Genomic DNA, 21926 nt, shown 5'->3' with positions numbered 1-21926 from the left:
ATGAGAATCAGCTTACAAATGCAGTCTCTTCTAAATCACTGATGCTGCTCACACTATTTTCTCTTTATGGCATGCTACTCTCTCCCTTTCTACCTCTCTCCAAATGCTATTTACTATTTAAAAAAAAATATATATATATATAGATATATATATAGGTATATATATATCTATATATATATTTGAGAAAGAGAGAGAACATGAACAGGGGGAGGAACAGAGGAAGAAGGACAAGCAGATTCTGCGTGGAGCATACAGCCTGATGACCCCAATCCCATGGCCCCAAGATGATGACCCGAGCCAAAATCAAGAATTGGACACCCAACCAATTGAGCCACCCAAGTGCCCCAAACACTGTTTACTCTTTAAAATCTAGTTCAGGGATCCCTGGGTGGTGCAGGGGTTTAGCGCCTGCCTTTGGCCCAGGGCGTGATCCTGGAGACCCGGGATCGAGTCCCACATCGGGCTCTGGGTGCATGGAGCCTGCTTCTCCCTCTGCCTGTGTCTCTGCCTCTCTCTCTCTCACTGTGTGCCTATCATTAAAAAAAAAAAAAAAATCTAGTTCATTCATTCATTCACTCATTTCTTCTTTGAATACATCTTTATTAAGGACCTAGATGCTTGGAAGAGCCTGTGTTTGACTCTGACAATAGATACCAATGACACAGTCCCTATCTTTAAAAGAATGACATTTGGGACATCTGGCTGGCTCAGTTGGTGGAGTGTACAACTCCTGATCTTGGGATCATAAGTTCAAGCCCCATGTTAGGTGTAGAGCCTACCTTAAAAAATAATAAAATAGATGACAGTCTAGCAGAGAAAAGAAATAACTTAAAAAAAAAAAAAGAACTTCAGTGCAGTTTCATACACACTATAACAGAGCTAAGCACAGAGTGTCCAAGAACAGAAGAAAATGGTTAGGCCCCTTGAACAAGAGAGGGAAACATGGGCAGTTAGTGAAAGTTTCCAGAGGAGAGACCCTAACTAAATGGTAAAAGGGGAGTAGAAGCTAGCCAAGAATTAAAGGGAAGGAACAAAGCTACTACATGTAAACTTCACCTAATGCAAATTCGTGGAGACAACCAGGAGCTTATGTTCAGAGAAGTGCACAGAATCAAGGATGCCTGAAAGACAGGATGTGTATTAAGTAGTGGAGAGACTTCAAACTAGATAGGATGCCATGGGCCAAATCACAACCTTTCTTACAAGTTAAGGAGTCCAAACTTTACCACTAAGAAATTGATAGGAGAAGGTAAGGGAAAGCTTCAAAAGATTTTAAATAGGAGATGACATGATCAAATGTGTGATTAAGAAAAATTACTCTGGCAGCCTTTCCTGACAACTCCAGGTCCCAACTGTCTCTTTGTCCTACACATTTTTATGGTACTTACTATGCTAATCACTCAATCAGCACTTATATAGAGTCCTGAACTTTTAATATGTTCATTCTTACATCACCAATGAGATCACTAACTCCTTAAGAAATCATGTTTTACTTTTTTGTATCTCTTAAAGCGGCTAACAGCTACCACTCTGCAAGATATGACCTAAAACAAAAACAAAAACTTTCTTCACTGGCCAATATATGATTAGAAGAATGGTTAATGAAACACACAGAATGAAATCAGAGCCAAGTCACCTACAGGAAAACAGTCCAATATGTAAAAAAAACCCAATACCCCAATAAGTGTCACTCTTGTACTGAAACATGCATCCACGACAGGAAAATAAAATTAAAGCTAACAAAAAGTTCTGCCCCCCTAACATTTTCACCACTACCAAAGCCATTCTGCTTTACTACACTAATATCTTCATAACCAAGAACGGCCTGTTTCCATTTTTACAAAATTCTCACTCCAGAAACACAAGTTTACCCTTTTTTTCCTTCTCAGAATTTCTTTTATTATAAAGGTTATATACGTTTGTCTTGACAGGTTAAATAATACATAGATGGAAAAGGAAGTTATCAAATTTCCTTTTAAACTAATCAACATTTTAAAGAAGAGGCAGGGAAATCCTGGGTGGCTCAGTCGGTAAGTCATCCATGGTCTTGATCTCGGGGTCATGAGTTCAAGCCCTACATTGGGCACCATGCTGGGCATGGAGCCTACTTAATATATATAAAGATATTTATTATTTCTTTTATTGTATATACAAATATGTTTATATATTTACGTGTATGACTATATGAAGAAGAGGCAGAATTCATGGGATTTCTTTTTCTTTTTTTTTTTTTTTTAAGATTTTATTTATTTATCCATGAGAGACACAGAAAGAAAAACAGAGGCAGAGACACAGGCAGAGGGAGAAGCAGGCCCCATCACAGGGAGACCGATGTAGGACTCGATCCCGGGTCTCCAGGATCACGCCCTGGGCCAAAGGCAGGCACTAAACCGCTGAGCCACCCAGGGATCCCCAGGATTTCTTTTTAGTCCACTGCCTCCTTTATTTTTGACCTGAAGATGCGACACCGGTTCATTTTACTATTTCCGTAAGTAATTCCGTTCACCTACCAAGCCCTCCAGGAGAATAATATGCTAGGGAGACCTGATGTTCTGATACTAGTCATATTTCAATAGCTAAAAAACAGACCTTCAAATCACCGGCAAGAGGTCAAGTATTTATTCCGAGCCTAATTATTAAGGGCAACATGATTTCACAAGCCCTTCTCAAGACCAGCTAGCCTTCTTTAGAGCTGAGCTATAAGTTCCTCAGAAAAAGATTTTATGGAACAACTGTGCTCCAAAGCTGAAGGATTCTTTTTTAGGATCCTGTGTTACAGACCCACCAATTACATGCAAGCTCTTTCCTGATTTAAGCATTGAGACAAGAGGATACTAGAGTGCCTCAAGTTTAAGATCATAATATTTCAGCAAGGAAATTCATTACAGAAGCCAAAGAACAACTTAACTATTATTAAACTTTCAGAATGCTCCAAACAGCTCAGACTTTCAAACTTTTTAATAAATTTTACATTTGGCTCCCCACACATAAATCCCTAATTTAATCCCAGGCTCAGCAAGAATCTTTCTACCTAATGCTGGAAGTAGAATTTTCTTTTTTTTTTTTTTTTTTTTTTTTAATTTTTTTTTTTTTTTTAAATTTTATTTATCTATGATAGGCACACAGTGAGAGAGAGAGAAGCAGAGACACAGGCAGAGGGAGAAGCAGGCTCCATGCACCGGGAGCCCGACGTGGGATTCGATCCCGGGTCTCCAGGATCGCGCCCTGGGCCAAAGGCAGGCGCCAAACCGCTGCGCCACCCAGGGATCCCTGGAAGTAGAATTTTCAAAGACACACTAGTCAATCAAAAAGAAGGGGGGGGGGGGCGGAGATCATATTCTTTTTTGATGCTTCTTAGAAACTTGGCCCAAAAAAAAAAGAAAAGAAAAGAAAAGAAACTTGGCCCAACCAAATGCTATGAAGACCCAACAAATTACCCAACTGCCCACTGGGAAATTCTAAGATTAAACATATTAATGTTCAGTTAATCATGGGAGGTTACTTAATTAGAAGGATTTGATACTTGTTTCTGACTTTTAATAAGACCATTACAGTCCAGGGGATCCCTGGGTGGCTCAGCGGCTTGGTGCCTGCCTTCGGCCCAGGGCGTGATCCTGGAGTCCCGGGATCAAGTCCCACATCAGGCTCCCTGTGTGGGGCCTGCTTCTCCCTCGGCCTATGTCTCTGCCTCTCTCTTTTTCTTTCATTAATGAATAAATAAAATCTTTAAAAAAAAAAAAAAAAAAAAAAAAGGAAAGACCATTACAGTCCACCAAGCTATCAAAAATACCCTAATTTTCTTTGTTTTATTTTCATCTGCAGAGACATCCTTTGGTAACTTAGGCAAGTCCTTCCACCTGAAATCTGGATCCCACCTCTTCCCTTCTCTTTGGGAATTTAATGATCCCCTAGCTTGTAGATCTTTAACTTCTCTCTTTCCTTTTCCTTGGCTTCCTGAACAAGTATGATGACAATGTTGTCTTCCTTTCCTCACCTCCTCTTTCCCCCCATGTGACCTATGTAGCTTTGAGCCCCACAAATTCACCGAAACTGCTTTCTCCATAGTCACCTACCAAACTGCCAACTCAGATGACACTGCTAACCTTTCTTTCACTTTTTTTTTTTAAGATTTTATTTATTTATTCATGAGGGACACACAGAGAGGCACGGGTAGAGGGAGAAGTAGGCTCCTCGAGGGGAGTCCAATGTGGGACTTGATCCTGGGACTCTGGGACCACATCCTGAGTTGAGGGCAACTGCTCAACCGCTGAGCTACCCAGGCGCCCCCATCTTTCATCTTTTAAATTCACTCTCCCTCTTGAATATGAAACTCCTTTGCACCCTTGTGTTCCTCCTTCATCTTTGGTTATTCCTTCTCTTCTTAAATGTTTACTCACTGTTAGCCCTCTTTCCTTCATTTTGTATTACAGGTTCTTAAGATATCCATGGACCCACAGGTCCGTACATGGGTCCATACATTTGGAGAGGGGTGCCATGACCCACCTAAAATTGCATGTAAAACTTAGGGTGTTATGCGCATGTTGGGAGGGGGTAAAAAGACCCATAGCTTAAAATAAAATAAAGAAAAAGAAAAGAAAAACGTTATAAAGAGCAGTTCTCCCCATTTTCCCAGAATAATTCTATCTACTTCCATTTTTCAAACTGTAACTGATCACTTTCATTTGCTGACAGTTGGAACGTTAGGTCTAGAGTTCAGAATAGCAGTCAAAAGTGAGGCTACAAATTTGAAGCTAACAGCTGGCAGCTGAGGCTATGGCAAGTACAGCAGACTAGCCTATCTCAACAAATCTTCCGAAATCACCACTTTGCCCATATTATCTCTCTACTCAAAAATCCTTTACTGGCTTCCAGAAGACCAAGTCCAGGTCCTTCATTTCCACAGTTTGCTATAACCCTTTGAAATTCAATTCTAGTTTTTATTCATTGTGTGTTAAGTGGTTGGAGTAGATAAAGAAGTGGCCTCTGACCTGAGGAAATTTACAATCTACTCTTCCAACTTTATCTTTGGGCTCTTCCCTGCATGACTCAACTACAACCATTCTGATACCATTGTTTCCCAACATAACTTGCACATTCTTGTCCTTGTTGCCCCTACTGTAATATCTCTCCCTCTCTTTTTGGGTTATCTAAGAGCCTCCTTACAAGGTCCAGATGAAGTCCCATTTCTCCCCTCTCTCTTTCTAGCTATGCCAGCCACTTCTATATGCCTGCAGATGCCTGCGTTTATTCAGTTGACTTGGCACCAAGCATATAAAACCTATTACTAGATACTTCTCTATGTAAATCCTATTTATCAACTTTAGCTCTTTGGAGTCAAGAATCATGTTTCAAATTTCCTTAAATATTCAACATTTAAGACAACAATGGGTACTCAAGAACACTCACTCATTTAACAAATATATACTGAAAGCCCTCTATGTGCCAAGGTTATACCTATAAGGACACGTTAAGATGGTATTTTCAAAGTCAGACTAAGAAGTATTCCCAAATGATAATTAAAAGGTTGCTTTTCAGCAGGAAACAGGGATTTCCATTCAGGTGTCCCATCTACAGTTACAGCTTTCCTAAATTCTTCTCGCCACATCTGGATCCAGGAGACTTTGCACCACTTAATGTAGGTTCAAAGAAAATGGGCTGAAAAAAACAGACCCGTAAATACAAAGGAAAAACTGATGGTTGCCACCGGGTAGGGGAGTGCAGGGAGGGGCAAAATGGGCAAAGAGGAGTTGAAGGTACAGGCTTCCAGTTATGGAATGAGTAAGTCATGGGAATAAAAGGTACAGCACAGGCAATATAGTCAATAATATTGTAATAGCGTATGGTGACAGATGATAGATACACCTGTGGTGAGATAGCAGAACATATAAACTTACTGAATCATATGCCTGAACCTAATGTAACATTACATGTCAGCTATATAGCAAGAGGGAAGGAGGGAAAGGAAGGAAAGGAAGAAAGGAGGGGAAGGAAGGAAGGAAGGAAGGAAGGAAGGAAGGAAGGAAGGGAGGGAGGGAGGAAGGGAGGAAGGAAGAAGTGGGGAGGGGGAGACAGATCAAGCAATTAATTGTGCTTACCAAAAATATATAATTGCACCAGCATTATAAGTGATTCCTATCCTCAGACAAACATAAGTCAACTTTGGGATATAAGACTGACCTAGACATTGTATTTACATTGTATTGACTCAGTCCTCACAACTCTATCAAGTACACACTATTTGTCCTCAATTTTATAGTGCAAATTGAGGCTCAAAAAGGCTTATTAATAATTTTTCCGAAGTCACCCAGTTAGCAAGTAGCAGAATTGAGATTCAAATCCAAGTCTGTCATGGACTTTTAACCTCCACACCTACTGCCACCATGAAATTATTAGAAGGCAATACACTACAGTCCTGTGTAAGGACAGTAAGAAGGGAGGTGCAAACCATCACTGTAATCAGAATTCATCACCAGCATCTATCACCAAGTGTTAGCACAGGCTTAGAATGTCTCAGTGAAGATTGAGAATTGGGAGTTTAAGGAGGTGATAATTCTAGAAAATTCAATGCAAATTAAAGTTTATGTTATTTCTCAGGCAAATTAGAACTTTATTTTTTTAAATTAGAACTTTATTAATGATAATTCTTTGCTCTTTTGGGAATTCAAGAGTAAACAACAGAAGTTAGATATGGGAATAAGAATGGTGACAAGAAATGAGCCATAGAGATGACTGGACAGGCACACAAGGAGAAGGGAAGAGGGAGAAAAGCTCAATAGTTTCATTAGGTTATCAGAAAAACTAAATCACAAAGAGATCAGAGGTTTAAGAATTCTCAAAATATCCTCTTAGAGATGAAGAAATCTAAGCCCTAAGAGGTTTAAGAACTTGGAAAAAGTGACACAGGGGCAGAATCAGATCCGTAGCTTGGATCTGTTGGCCTCTAGTCTATGATGCTTACCCTATCGAACACTCAGCATCCCTCTCTGAATCTGAGTTTCATCTGCAATATAAGGAGTTTGGACTAGGTCAATGGTTCCCAAATACCAGTCTGTGAACTGGCCACATCAAAATCACTTGCAGAGCTTACACTGGGCTAAGCACCTGAATATCATGTACTCCTCATAACGACTCTGAGTTAGGGCCTATTTAAATCCCCCTCTAAAAAATGGGAAATCACGGCATAGAAAGATAAAGCAATTCTCTCAGCTCATCTAAACTATTTAGTATAGAGCAGGGGCCCCAAGCAGACGGGTGATGCCAAAGTCCATTCTCTTAACCACTAGACCACAATGCCTCCATGGGATTAAACAGGGCAAGATGAGACAGAATAAGGTTTCTGCCCCAAAACTTTTTTTTTAATTTGTTTATTTACTTATTTATTTATGAGAGACACAGAGAGGCAGAAACACAGGCAGAAGGAGAAGCAGGTTCCACACAGGGAGCTGGATGCAGGACTTGAACCCGGGACCCCGGGATCATGCCCTGGGCTGAAGGCAGACACTCAACCACTGAGCCACCCAGCCATCCCCACCCCAAAACTTTCAATAAAGATTCTAAACTTTCTTATACTTCTCGTTGATTACAGGAAAGGGAACCTTTATCTCCAAGCACTTTCAGATCCAGACGATTCTTTTCTCTAAGTCTCAGGGAAGAAATCTCAATGATACCAGAAAGATAAAAGGCTAGACTGCATGGCAACAACAGACTAACTCGGCCTCTCCGTGTTAGTTATATTATAATATTATAATATTATATTATCAATATTATAATTATATTATTATTATATTATCAATATTATAATATCACCTTTGGGGATCCCTGGGTGGCGCAGCGTTTTGGCGCCTGCCTTTGGCCCAGGGCGCGATCCTGGAGACCCGGGATCGAATCCCACATCGGGCTCCCGGTGCATGGAGCCTGCTTCTCCCTCGGCCTGTGTCTCTGCCTCTCTCTCTCTCTCTGTGACTATCATAAATAAATAAAAAATTAAAAAAAAAATATATCACCTTTGTTTCTCAGAAAGCACTTCAATATCTGGCAGTACTGGCCTAGTGGTCAGGAGACAGGATCAGAACCATAGCTCTCTGCTACATCCCTTTTGAAATTTCTTCTGCCCTCTCCTCTCGATGAAACAGCTGACGATTTCAATTTTAGTGAAAACCTGCCTATTTGGGTCATGATTTTGTTCTGCTTTGGAGACTCGAGAGTATAATATCAAAGATACTTTGATTATCAAAGTCAGTGATCAATCCAGGAGCTTCCAAACTCAGATTTTACAAACCAGTAAAGGTTCCAAAATAAATTGGAAAATCTAACATAAAGCTGTCAACCTTTTGCTAAGTAGGGATATCTAAAACCAAGCTACCACCTAAGAACCATTCTTTCATAAATAAAGGACACTTTAACACCAGAAAAGTAGGAAGAGGGATTCCAGAGTAAAGGACAGTTATTTAAATGAGTTCCCCTTTATGAAAAGCACACTACCTTCTCCTTACCTTTTTCATTTTACCAAGAACTTGATAAATTGATATCTCATTCCAGTACCAGTCTACATACCCTGCTGTTTGGAAGCCAAAGAAACCTGTGGCCAAAAAGGCTGGGCCACTTGCTCAAGGTCACAGAACATGATTTTAATGAACTCTTGTCCTTTATCCAGGGAGATCTAAGTCACAGCCCATACAACACTCCTCCCTAGCCTGCAATTTGTTTTTAGGTTCCATCCCCAGACCACCTTGGAGCCTTCTTACCTCCTACAGCTGGCAGAAGAGAGTAAGTGAAAGAGGAAACCCAGGCCATGACTCCTCCTCTCCACCCCACCCCCCCACCCCCCCGCTTCCAGTCCACTCAGAGGTGGACTCCGTAACCAACCAACTTCTGCTAAAAATACACCCTGGACTTTCAGAACTATGCAACATAACTTAAAAGTAGTTTCCTGATACAGGCAAAAAGAAGCGTGAGCATGAATTCAGTCTCTATAAAAAAGTCCCACACCCAAAGCTCAGGCTCTCAACTGCCAGTCTACAAGCTTAAAAAGTTCCCCAGGAAGTAGAGCACCCCAGTCTCTTCCCCTGAACATTTTAACAAGCCCAGAAGTTGTAACATCTGCAAGACTTCAAAGCCCATATATTCCTATGAGTTGATGACAGCAAGAGCTACTTGGTATACCCAGGCCCAGACAAGGAAAAAACTTCACATACTAACCCATACAGCACATGCGGCAAACCAGGTGGGCGTTGAACTCGTGCTCATCTTGGTAACTAGGCCACATGGCACTCTTGTGTCTGCTGACCCCACCCAAAAGGAGGGTGTTCCAAAGAACCTCCGGCTAGTGGTTCATGCACCCTCTGCAGCTCCTCCAAAAAGTCTTCAAGGTAAACAGAGACAGCTAGCCAAAGGGCTATTCGATGAGCAAAGAGAGACAGCAGAAGTAGAGACGTGGCTCCACCCACCACTTCCTAATGACCTCCTCCTCCCCTTGAGGTCAGAGAGGAAGCTCCTCCCTAGAGCACTTCCAAAAGCTGGGTTCAGGTCTTCAGACAAAGAGCATCCCATTCAAAAGTGGCACCAGCTCAGTGTTTTCAGACCAAAGGCAGCAGATGGAGATGGGAGATTCATGTGAAAAAGTCCAGCCAAGTTACTGAGTAAGCCTGAACAGGTAGGAGGAGGCTGGTCTTTGGGTAACCCTCCATTTGCAGAGCCGAAGTTTGTGACCTGGCAAATCTTAGACAGCTGCAGGAGAGCTGGTAAGGTAGGACAGCTTACTGCCAAGTCAGGAACAGTGCAGCCGTTGCCCAACAAACTGCTCCTCTGGCTGGCCTCTTCTCAGGCAGAAGTACATATGAAGTGTTAACCAACTGAGAAGGTCCCACAATGGGAGAGACTATAACGGAGTGAATCCCATACGCTGTCCACTGCCGACAGACTCCCAGATTCTAAATGGAGCTTCATTTCCCCACATTTACAGCTGCCCGAAGGGAAGAGTCACAGTCTCTCCTCAATGACCCCACCTACTTCTCAGAGTAGCCCTGCCTCAGCCAGTCTCTCAGGTAGATCAGCAGGGCAGATTTCATCAACTTCAAAAATACTGTTTGCTTGTTGCTCCATTCTTTCTCCTCATCCAGCCAGGAACCTCATCCTCAAGTCCCCTTCCTCCTCCCAGAGCCTCCCACCCTGTCTCTGCAGTCAGTGCACTTAACTCAGCAGTGCCAGCGACCCCTTTATCCATCAGTGGAAGGCGGCTTGCTTGTTTGTCCAACTTGTTTTCTGAGTCCTGGCTAATTGTACCAGACACTGGAATGTTGAAGGAACACAATGAAGGGCTTTTTCATTCGGATGGCCCAGCCCATCTATCGCTTCTTCACACTTCTGATCCAACCAGGGGTTAGAAAAGCTGAGTCTCTGTTGAAGGCAGGAGAGCCATGCCGATCCTGGCCCCACACTACTCAGAAAGGCTCCACTGCAGATAAGGGCCTAATCACTGGCCCTCCGCCCCAGCTCCCTAAATAGAATGACTTCTTCAGGCTAATGCTACTTCCAATCCTGTTCCTAAAGGCAGGGAGGGAGGGGCAACACCCAGGAAAGCCAGTTCGAAGAGATTAGCCCCAAAGACTGCAAGTGAAAAAGAGTAAACGTGAGCTTGCCTAGAGGCCACTCAATTTAAACAAGCCCTGAGACCTGCCTCAGTACCCTGACAGCTTTCTTCACTCCCTACCGGGTAGCCCTCCCACCTACAAACTGCTAATAATCCTGTTACTACTTACTAATAACGGGACTCACAGCTGACTTTATCCCTCCTTGACTAAGCTCCCAGTCACCCCGATAACCTGAGACAACTCTACTCAGTTTGTTCTTCATATTAGACTTTTCTTAGTCAGTCTTGGAAGAAAGGGTCCTCCTAGAATTTACCTTGTCCTAAGAAGAGAAATGCATAAGAAATAGGGAAGAGAGAAGAAAAAGGAATAAATGTCTCCTGATTCATACTTAGTAACCTTTTCCTTTATCTGATTTAAATTTCTTGAGTCTTATATCTTCGGTCTTCATATCCTGGTCTCTAACACATTTTGAAGGTGCTCAATAACCTAAGTTAAAATTAATTCAGCATCTACCATAACTGTTTTTTAATACTTTAAAAAGGCTAAGTAACTTGAGGGTGCCTGGGTGGCACAGCTGGTTAATCATCCGACTCTTGGTTTCAACTCAGGTCATGATCTCAGGGTCGTGAGATGGAGCTCCACATCTGTTTAGGACTCTCTCTCCCTCAGCAACACCTCCTCTCTCCCCCATTCACATGCTCGCTCTCTATCACTTTCTTTCTAAGTAATTAAAAAAAAAATTTAAAGGCTAAATAACTTGACCAATATTACATATCCATTTGTCCAGCTCCAAAGCTACACTTCCTATTACACCCTACTGTTTCTGACAGGGACCTAATCCAGAATAACTACACTGCCATGAGGGGGCTGGATATTTAAGGTGGCGGAATATCCCTCAGAAGATTAAGAAACAGAAATATTTGACTATAGCCAATTAGAGATTTAAGGCATATCCCAAATGAATAATGTGAGATAATTTTTAGAAATACTAAATAATTCCAGAGTCTCTAAAAGTCAAAATAATCATCACCAGGAAAGGTTTGAAAAATGTAAACCAAAGCCTCCTCCCTGCTCCTCACTCCCCTGGGATCCAAACAGAATCTTTTTTTTTTTTTTTTTTTAAATGATAGTCACAGAGAGAGAAAGAGAGAGAGGCAGAGACATAGGCAGAGGGAGAAGCAGGCTCCATGCACCGGGAGCCCGACATGGGATTCGATCCCGGGTCTCCAGGATCGCGCCCTGGGCCAAAGGCAGGCGCCAAACCGCTGTGCCACCCAGGGATCCCCCAAACAGAATCTATGTCCTGTGAAGGCAATACAGACTGATGAAGTTAGGGTGGAGAGTCTTAGGGATGAGGTCAGTCTGACTGCCAGGAGGCAGGCCTTTCCTCCTAAGAGGTCCTGAGCCTCAAAAGGGAAGCTACTGCTGATAGCAAGACCTTGATTAAGACAGTCAGCTCTTAATTCAGAGGAGACCCGCCTGAGTAGTGATTACCCAGGTCATCCCCCCTTTTTTTGCCCAGCTTTTAGTCATGTCATAGGTCATTGGGTGTCCAGAGATGTCAGGGGCAGGAAAAAGAGAATCTGGCTGCTACCTGTAGATATTTAAAATGTTGAATGGGGAAAAAAATAAAAAATAAAATGTTGAGTGAAAGGAAGAAATTCAAGTCAGTATTTCCATACACGGCTAGAAGTTATTGGAGAATTTACAGAAGCACTGACTTTCTTACAATAGCACAGGAAATCGAAGCTATACATTTATTTCCTTAAATGCCAGAATCACCTACTGTTAAGGATACTGAAGTGGACACAGAGTCTTTCCTTCTAAAATGTAAGACAATAATTCATAATATATCACTAACTTTTTGCATACTCCCACATTGGCTTTTTTCACATTTCTTCATTCCCAACTGTAAAGACAAATATTTATACTTTGTCCGTGCAGCATACAGGAAATTACTATATCCTCAATGATTCCTTTTGTGGAAAAAGCATCATGAGTAGAGTAAACAAATTATATAGTCCTTGGAGCATCTGGCTGGCTTAGCTGCAAAAGCATGTGACCCCTGAACTCAGGGTTGTGAGTTCAAGCCCCACGTTGGGTGTAGATATTACTACTACTACTACTAATAATAATAATAATAATACATACATACATACATACATAAAGCCCACAATCATATAGTCCTTACTATGGGCAGAATGTATTCTTAAAACTAACTCAAACCAACCATGCAGTATTATTAACCCCCCTTACAGAGGAGGAAGCTCAAACCCAGACAGACTGACGTCAATCCATCAGCAGTGGCAGAGCTAGGATGATAACACAGGCAGTCTGATCCAGACCCTCAACCACAACTCCATGTCACATCCAAGTAAAGGCCAAATGATTGCACTGCCAGAAGCCACAGGAAATTAGAGACCTTAGTCTTTAATCTTCTTATTCAAAGGGAAATTTGAGGTGCAGAGGAAGTAACTGTCTAACATCTCATGTAGTCAGCAGAAGAGCCAGGACTTAGAATCCATGGCTCCTGACACCAAGTTTAGTGGTCTTCCTACACACTGCACAGATCTATAAAGAATAGCTAAGGAAAGAAAAAAGGCAAGACTTCCACCTTGATTAAAACAGCTAATGGTAAAAACACACACACACACACACACACACAAACAAAAACAGCTAATGGTTTAGTTATCAGAGTAAAAATATATTAGATATATGACTGTTTACTAATTTACCGAGTACCTGTTACATGCCTAACAAATTTTTAGATAAGATAAATGGAGGATGCTCAGCTAATGTCATAATAATCTCAAAAGGTGACACCAAATCTCACAGGACAAAATGTAATGACAACTCCTATGTCTTATACTGAAGTTCAAGAAAACTAAAGGCATAGCAGTGTCTAGAGGGGTGATATCAGCAATTCATGTACTGTATCAGCATTTATTACTGATCTTAAGGTTAACAGACTCAAAGGTGTGATGGAGCTGATTTAGGGAAAAGAAAAGAAACGAAACGAAACGAAACGAAACGAAACTAAAAGAAAAGAAAAGAAAAGAGAAAAGAAAAAAGAAAAGGAAAGGAAAGAAAAAAGAAAAGAAAAGAGAAAGGGGATGCAAAAAAAAAAGAAAGGAGATGCAGGAGAGGAAAGAAGGAAAGGAAAGGGAAGAAGGAAGGAAGGAAAAGATAGATAAGATAGATAGATAGATAGATAGATAGATAGATAGATGATAGATAGATAGATGATGCTATCTTAGATTGCACTATGTTCATATGGTCCAGATCCAGGGATTATAGCTGGTCTGCCTAGTGGGATGTTGGAAAATGGAAAGAACCTTAAGAAACTGGACTGTCCAACTTTTTTATTTTGCAGATTAAAAAAACAAGACCATAGAAAGGGACACATTTTTACTTTGGTAAACACACAAAAATTAAAATGTACTTCTCAAGGAACCATAAAGCTTTTTTCCTGTTTATGTTATCATGATGTGAGATATTAATAAACTAAAACACAGGGCAGCTCTATATCATTCATACTGAAGCACCTACCTTGGGGCCCACATGTCAAGCTAAGCCAAGCCCTATAGGTATAAATGAATAGGACAAGTTCCCTGCTACAGCTTATATCGAATACTATCTTAATCCTTTCAATTTATTTGTTCAAGTAACATTTACTGACAGCTATTTTGTCTCAGACACTTGAGAAACTGAGATGAGTAAGTGTCCCTGCTCTTAAAAATCTTACACACTAATAGACTGTCATTAGTGGAGAGAGAGAGAGACAGACAAGCAGAACAAGATGACAATACAGGTTTGAATAAGAAGCACTAACACAGTGCCACTGACCCACAAAAGAGGAACTCTTACTTCAGTGGAGGAATGCTTTCCAGAGGCTCTAACTACTTACCTTGAAGGACAGGAATCAACTAGTCCAGTTGAAAAGAGGATATGGGCATTTGGGGTAGAGAACTACAAGTTTTTAAATGATGCTAGAGTACTAGGTGTTTGTAAGGCCAAGACAGGAAATAGAACTAGTGAAATAGGCAGGGAGCAGATCATAAAAACACCTTTTTTTTTAAAGTTATCGCCACAACCAACATGGGGTTCAAATTCACAACCCCGAGATCAAGAGTCACATGCTCTACCCACCAAATCAGACAAGCGCCCCATAAAAACACTTTTATGTCATCCTGAAAGGTTTGAACTTTCTTCTTAAAAGCAGAGGGGAAGCACTGAAGGATTTTAAGCAGGAGAGTGATACAGACAGCTCTGTATTTTAGAAAGTTAACTCTGGCTACAGCTGGAACACAGGTGGGGGTGGGAAGGAGTATGGGGGAAATAGATTGTTTCAACAGCCCTAAACATGAGGATGCAAACTAAAACATTAGGAAGTGTTTGGAATAAAAGATAATATATGTGAATGTAAGTGTGGGCAAGGTATTTTGAAGACTATTTAAAAATCTAAATACTAATTGAAAGCAAAGTTCTATCTTATGAGTATTTTATGACTTCAATACAAACTGTCTATGTCTTCCTGTATCTTGTTTACAACTGCTGAAGAAAAAAAAAAAAAAACAACTGCTGAAGAGACTGTGACTTAGGAACGTGGTCCTAAGTTCTGGTTCTGTAAACAGAACTCACCAATGGACCCATAACATCTAGGAAAATGAAGGAATAGTGATCCATGACTCCTTCCCCACACTTCTGCTGTACTCCCTTCACCTCTCCACATGCACACCTGGCCTCCAAATTTTCAAAGCAAAACCAATCAATTTAACTGTCCAATGGGAATAATAAGGAGTTAGGGAATCATATATAGTAAATGGAGAAGGAAGGACTGGCAAAGATAGCCTTCAAACCTAAGCAATTAAGCAAGCCTGACACCTAGAAGAGAAAGAACTTGATCTTTGCCAGGCTGAATTGGGACTAATGGGCCTAAGTTACAAAAGAGGTAACCTCCAGTTTAAAAAAGAATACCTGTTACCAACACAGTGAATAGTCCATAGGTTGTATGTTCTACAATCACTTTTTCAAACAAATCTTATATGCAACTCAACATATAGAACATATAAAAACAGTATTTTAAAAAAATAAAGAAAGGATCCCTGGGTGGCTCAGCGGTTTAGAGCCTGCCTTTGTCCCAGGATGTGATCCTGGAGTCCTGGTATCAAGTCCCATGCCAGGCTTCTGCATGGAGCCTGCTTCTCCCTCTGCCTGTGTCTCTGCCTCTCTCTCTCTCTCTCCCCCTCTTCCTCTCTCTCTGTGGCTCTTGTGAATAAATGAATAAAATCTTTAAAAAATAATAATTAATAAATAAATAATAAAGATAAAAGCAGTGTTTAATAGTATAAATCAATTTTATGGGTTCAAATTTGTGTTGCATATTTTATTTTTTTTATTATTTTTTTTAAATTTTATTTATTTATGATAAGCACACAGTGAGAGAGAGAGAAAGAGAGAGAGAGAGGCAGAGACATAGGCAGAGGGAGAAGCAGGCTCCATGCACCGGGAGCCCGATGTGGGATTCGATCCCGGGTCTCCAGGATCGCGCCCCGGGCCAAAGGCAGGCGCCAAACCGCTGTGCCACCCAGGGATCCCCCTGTGTTGCATATTTTAAAGCTAAATGATATAACCACTCAAGTAATTTTGATTAAAATTAGAGATTAATTAATTACAGTCATATCCTTTGGTATCCAGTCTATTTCTAAGTTGCACTTTATCAGAGTGACTCCTTTTTTAAAAACTGGTTCATACAAATAGCAACAAACAGTAGTAGTTTCACAGTGTGCCTGGTAATCTCAGGATATTATTCAAAAAAATTGATACAAGACCCTGAAAGAATAGCAGAAATATTTGTTTCAATGTCAAATACTTTGGACATCTAAAATTGTGTACATCCTTTACAATACGTAAATATGACTAGAAATGTGGGACAAGAAGCACAAAATCTTTTAGTACACACTCAGCCCAGTGTTATAGTGTCATCACTTAGCAATGTGTAACCCATTCACTGTTATGGACTGAGCACCTGAGCCTTACCTAGAATTAACCAGGCACAGGACCTATGTTCTGTAGTATGTTCTGCAATAGGGAAACATTTCCAATTTAAAAAAAAAAAAAAAAAAAAGACCAGATAAAAAGATACAAATTTCACTTTTTTAATAAACATTCATAAGGAGTTTAAATATGTACTTAGAGATGGTGGAGAAACTTTATTTTGGTGATATCCAACTGGCAGGTAGTATATTAGAGCATACGTGTTACTTTTATTTTTTTTTTTAAGATTTTATTTATTTATTTGACAGAGAGAGAGCACAAGCAGGGAGAGTGTTAGAGAGGGAGAAGCAGGCTCTCCTCTAAGCAGGGAGCCTAATTCAGGGCTCAGGGCTTGGATGACCTGAGCCAAAGACAATTAACCAACTGAGCCACCCAGGCATCCCACATACGTGTTACTTTTAAAAACATTTTAAATAGATAAAATACATCCCAAAATTGAAATTAAAATAAATCTTAATTTATTTTAATTTATCTGGGTACAGAATCTCTTAAACACTTCTACAGAAGTTCTGGTATCTGTAATCTCCAATTATAAAACCCCTGCTCCAGTTTTACAGATAAATGAACGCGGCACCTTCCCAACTATTAGGTACTAGAACCAAAGTTGTTTCACAAAAATAAAAAACTTTTACAATTTATTTTTCTTTTTATTTCAATGCATTTTATGGATGTTTACAAAATACATTTTCTAAAACATAAAAAAGAAAGCACTTGAAAGATAGGGCTCTGACTCCTAAGTATCATAGAAAATCCTATACTGAAGATAAACTTTTAAAATATTAATCAATTAGTGGTTTAAAAATGTCATTACTACCGTGCACAGGGAAAGGAAAGGAGCAGGCTCCTTCTAGATGGCAATTACTTTCTCATTGCATATGAAATAGTATATAGGGCCAAATAATTCATGCCTGTCTGCTCCTTTCTTTCTAAGATCCAGTACAGGCTTACATTTCAGGAAAGTCACTTTGGGCTATCTCCTTAAACACATCACCACACAAGCTAAACATATTTCTAAATGTCTGTTTTTGCTGATATAGACACATGCTGGGATCTGAATATTTAGTCAAAAGCTTTTCTGGGACTTACTGGAAAGGACACTGAGGAATGACTGAATCTAATTCTAATTCTGTCAAGCATTCATGAACTTTTAATAGAAAGCGAAGTAATAAGTCATCAAATCTCCATCTTAACTTGTAAGACACAAAGGAACAAGTATCTGAATACTTTGGTTTGAAGGTAGTAGGCAGATCACAAGGACAGTCCTGAAGGCACTATGATCAGAGGGTGGACTCCAGGAGAAGCCAGTCTTTATTAGTCCTCAACCATGGAGATTCAGAATTAGCTAAACATGAGGCTGATTCCTGCACTGGGCTTTTAGAAATCAAAGGCATATAATGTAATTAATACCAAATACGAGGAGAAAGAAGGGTCTGCTTTTTTTTTTTTTAAATCAGGGCCTGACTCCCTGGGGAAAAGAATAGTTAACTTCATTGCATTGAACAGGATGACTTAGATAAACAAGTAAACTCTACCGCTGCCTGAAGGGAAAGGAACAATTTTAATCTACCAAAGAGAACAGAGGCACCTTGGTAGGGGGGACACCACTCACCCCTTCCTCTCACTGGCCTTTCCTCCTCTGTCTTTACTTATCTGAAAATACACCAAATCCAGAAACTTCTCTAATCCCACAAGTTTTGTCCTATCTCTACCTAAAAGGATGATAGAATCACTGTATGTGTTTGGTTAAAGACAGAGATCCAGAAGCCACTTTGAGATTGTGAGAAAGTAGGGAAAGGAAGAGCTTGACTCTCTGAGGAAGGACCCATGTCAGCACAGTTGCCACTTCCCTCAGCTTGGAGTCCAGACATCACCTCATCAAACCAGCACCCTCCAGCAGACAGCTGCACAGACCAGGGAAGAGTCCAGGTCTCAAACTAGTCCCAGGGTGGCCCAGTTTCCTCAGTAGGTCCAAACACGCATAAAGTCTCACAGCACTCCAGCTGAGAAGAGGTACTGGCCCTTTAAGGATAGCCACTGGGAAGCCCTCGTCATTTAGCCCACCCTCAAACGCCCCCCAGTAGATTTAAAGAATAACTGGGTTCACACATTACCTGCTCTGCCTCTGGCACATCTCTTCCAGTACAGGACACCGGCAATCCCAAGAATGTGAGTCAAAATAAAGATGGTTGATGGCAAATAAGATGAATCTAAGAGCGGCATTTCCAGGCCCGGCTTTCCTCCTCCCCTGAGTTGAGCCACAAGCCCACAGCTCTGCGGCGCAGGCCTCCGAATGCCTTTCTCCTGAGGTTACTGCTGTCCTGTCCCGAACTGTCAGCACAGAGGCGGCGGCCCCCAGCACAGTGTTGTCAGAAACTTCCTGGCGGCTTCTCCTCCATCTCGCTCCTGACTGAAGGGCAGCCCTAGATGGGGCTGACACCGCACAGTGTTTCTCAGACAAAGCCCAGGAAACAACTGGCCAGAGGGGGGAGGGGAAGGAGGAACCAGGAGAGTGAAAAGGAGCGCCTAAGCTAGTGCTGGGCTGACTCAAATTTCTATCTTTGGCATCCTCTGTCCAGCTTAAACAAACAAACCTCAGACCCATCTATAAGAAGGGGGGGTGTCAGAGGACGTCACACTCTTAACTTTCCATTCCCCGCCAGGCTGGAACGCCAGGCTTCAGGATGAAGCCAAAAGAAAAAAGTCACAGAATTACTGGGCAATCACTTGTGGGGAGGAGTTAAAAGTACACAAGGACGTATTTTAAGTGTCCATGTAGTACCCTGGCCAGTCGGGCCAACCCTTCCACACCCACGGCCTAGGAGGAGGAGGAGAGGCGCCAGAGCATCACATACACAGCAAGCTCCAGGAGATAGATCTGACATCACGGCGTGATGAAGATGAACGAGGAGGACAAAAAAACCCAGTGTTTTCAGAGTTGGAAAATCCACCACTAGCTGCCCAAGGGGATACGGGGAATAGCTGCTCAATGACAGTAGAAAACAATGCCTTCCACAAAACTAAGGCCTGCTGACAAATGAAAACCTGATACGGAGGCTGTAGCAGCAACTGAAAACACTTTACCACCACATACCTACTAGAAGGACTAAAATTAAAAAGATCGATTATATCAAGTCTTGGCAAGGATATGAAGCAACTGGAACTTTCATACAGTGCTGGTGAGGGTGTCAATCGGCACAACTGCTCTGGTTTGGCAATTTCTTATAGAGTGATGCATACACATACCAAATGATCGGGCGATATCACTCCTAGGATTTACCCAAGAAAAGTGAAAACATTGTGTTCACAGAAAAACCTGTATGTAAACTAAGAGCAGCTTTATTCAAAATAATGAAAATCTGGAAACAGCCCAAAATCCATGAACTGGTGGACTAATAAACAAATCACAGGGCGTCCATACAATGGACTACAACATGGCAATAAAAAAGGAACAACCTACAGCTACCACAGCCTGGATGACTCTCAAGAGCACTGTGCTACATGGAAGAAGCCAAACACAAAAGGCTACATACTGTATGGTTCCATCCACGTGACATTCTAGAAAAGCAAAACTATACATAGGACAGAAAGCAGGTAACTGGTTGCCAAGGCCTGGGGGTGAGGGAAGGAACAAACTACAAAAAACACAAGGGAACTTTTTGTGGTAATGATTCCTTAAACTGTATGCATTTGTCAAAATCCACTGTATTGTACACCCAAAATGGTGACTTTAGTTGTACATAAAATATACTTCAATAAACCTAACACACTGAAAACCTGGAAAGAAGTTCACACAGCCTAAGTTGAATATGCAAAAGCCTCCTTGTACCACTGTTCCTCTTGTCATCTACTTTTCTCTGAAGAGATTTTTTATAAAATGAAGTGTGGATACAAAACATAACACAGAAGACCCAATAGCAAGGAGCACATCTAACATCCTCTGTGACACCTTTCACTCGGGGAAGAGTTATAGCTTCTCCTACTAACAAACTAGTTCTTTATTTATTCCTATGGTGCCTTTTATACTATGGTATGTAAATATGCTGTATTCTCTCACAAATAAGCCTTAAAAACACAAATTGTTTTAATATCCATAAAGTTACCCTTATTTATTTTATTTATTTGGGGGGAATAGGGAAAGAGAAAGAATCTTAGGCAGGGGGGCTCAATGCCTAGTGCAGAGCTGGACATGGGGCTCCATCTCACAACCCTAAGATCATGACCTGAATTGAAATCAAGAGTCAGACGCTCGGGGGGTGGGGGTGAATGGGTGACGGGCACTGAGGGGGGCACTTGACAGGATGAGCATTGGGTGTTATTCTGTATGTTGGTAAATTGAACACCAATAAAAAATAAATTTATTATTTAAAAAAAAAGTCAGACGCTTAAGCAACTGAGCCACTCAGGTGGTTCATTCCTTTATTTGTTTAGAGCTATAAGAAAAATAAATAAAAGAGGAAGTGTTTTAGATTTGAATAATCTATTAAAGGGATAATAAAGGGCCCTTGATGGGTGAACAAATGCAATATATTTTAATCTGGCATCCAGATCATCTATAATTTTGTGCGAACCCGTATCTCATTTATCCAATATTTACTGTTTACTCTGTTTCAGGCTCTGTTCTAGATACTGGGAATGTAGTAGTGAACAAAACAAAGACCTTGCTTTCATGAGGCTTATATATGAGTAGAAGAAGATGGAAAGTAAACACAAACAAGCACATATACAGTTTGTCAGACAAATATAATGGAGAACACCAAAAGAGATGAAGAGGAGAAGGGAGTGTCAGTAGGGTCAAGTTTCCCATTTTATATATAAGATGTTCAGGGAAGGCTTCTCTAATAAGATGGCATTTAAGCAGAGACCTAAAGAATATGAGCAAACCAATCATATGGCTATCTAGAGAAAAGATGAGCCAAATTTTTTAAGAAGCAAGTGCAAAGGGCAAAAGTAGATTTGGTGTGTTCAAGGAACATGGGGAAAACTATATTGATTGGAGCCCACAGAGAAAAGGGGAGAATGTCAAGAGATGAAGCAAGAGAGATTATCAGATCACCTACATCTGTATAGGCCACTTGTAAAGACTCTGGCTTTTATTCTAAATGAAGTAGGAAACCTTTGGAAAGTTTTGTGTGAGTGTGTGACACGATTTTAAAAAGAACCCCCCTTGCTGCTAAACTGAGAAGAGACTATTAAGAGGCAAGAATGGGAGCAGGGCCACTAGTTAAAATGCCATTACAACAATGTAAGTGAAAACTGGTGGCTGAGAAACAATAGCTGGGA

The 21926-nt window shown here is 41.0% G+C and overlaps 1 protein-coding gene across 23 annotated transcripts in view; it reads right to left on the bottom strand.

The window, feature by feature from the left end:
* The window catches only part of LOC121481394 (microtubule-actin cross-linking factor 1), a 334394-nt gene that overhangs the window by 211701 nt on the left and 100767 nt on the right, over nucleotides 1-21926 (bottom strand). Inside the window, exon 1 of one of the 23 annotated variants that reach the window (XM_041738693.1) lies at nucleotides 18758-19333. The exons of 20 other annotated variants lie outside the window; for them this stretch is intronic. In XM_041738693.1, the coding sequence (XP_041594627.1) occupies nucleotides 18758-18866 (109 nt within the window). In that variant the 5' untranslated portion in view covers nucleotides 18867-19333. Of the gene's footprint in view, nucleotides 1-9198; nucleotides 9396-18757; nucleotides 19334-21926 lie in introns of those variants that run through there. 2 more of the 23 variants (XM_041738692.1, XM_041738695.1) reach the window with 2 other exon arrangements.

This window comes from Vulpes lagopus, chromosome 23 (assembly GCF_018345385.1).
Source record: "Vulpes lagopus strain Blue_001 chromosome 23, ASM1834538v1, whole genome shotgun sequence".
NCBI classification, from domain to species: Eukaryota; Metazoa; Chordata; class Mammalia; order Carnivora; family Canidae; genus Vulpes; species Vulpes lagopus.
The sequence above is the reverse complement of the archived record's forward strand: the minus strand, read 5'-3'. Positions and strand labels throughout refer to the sequence as shown.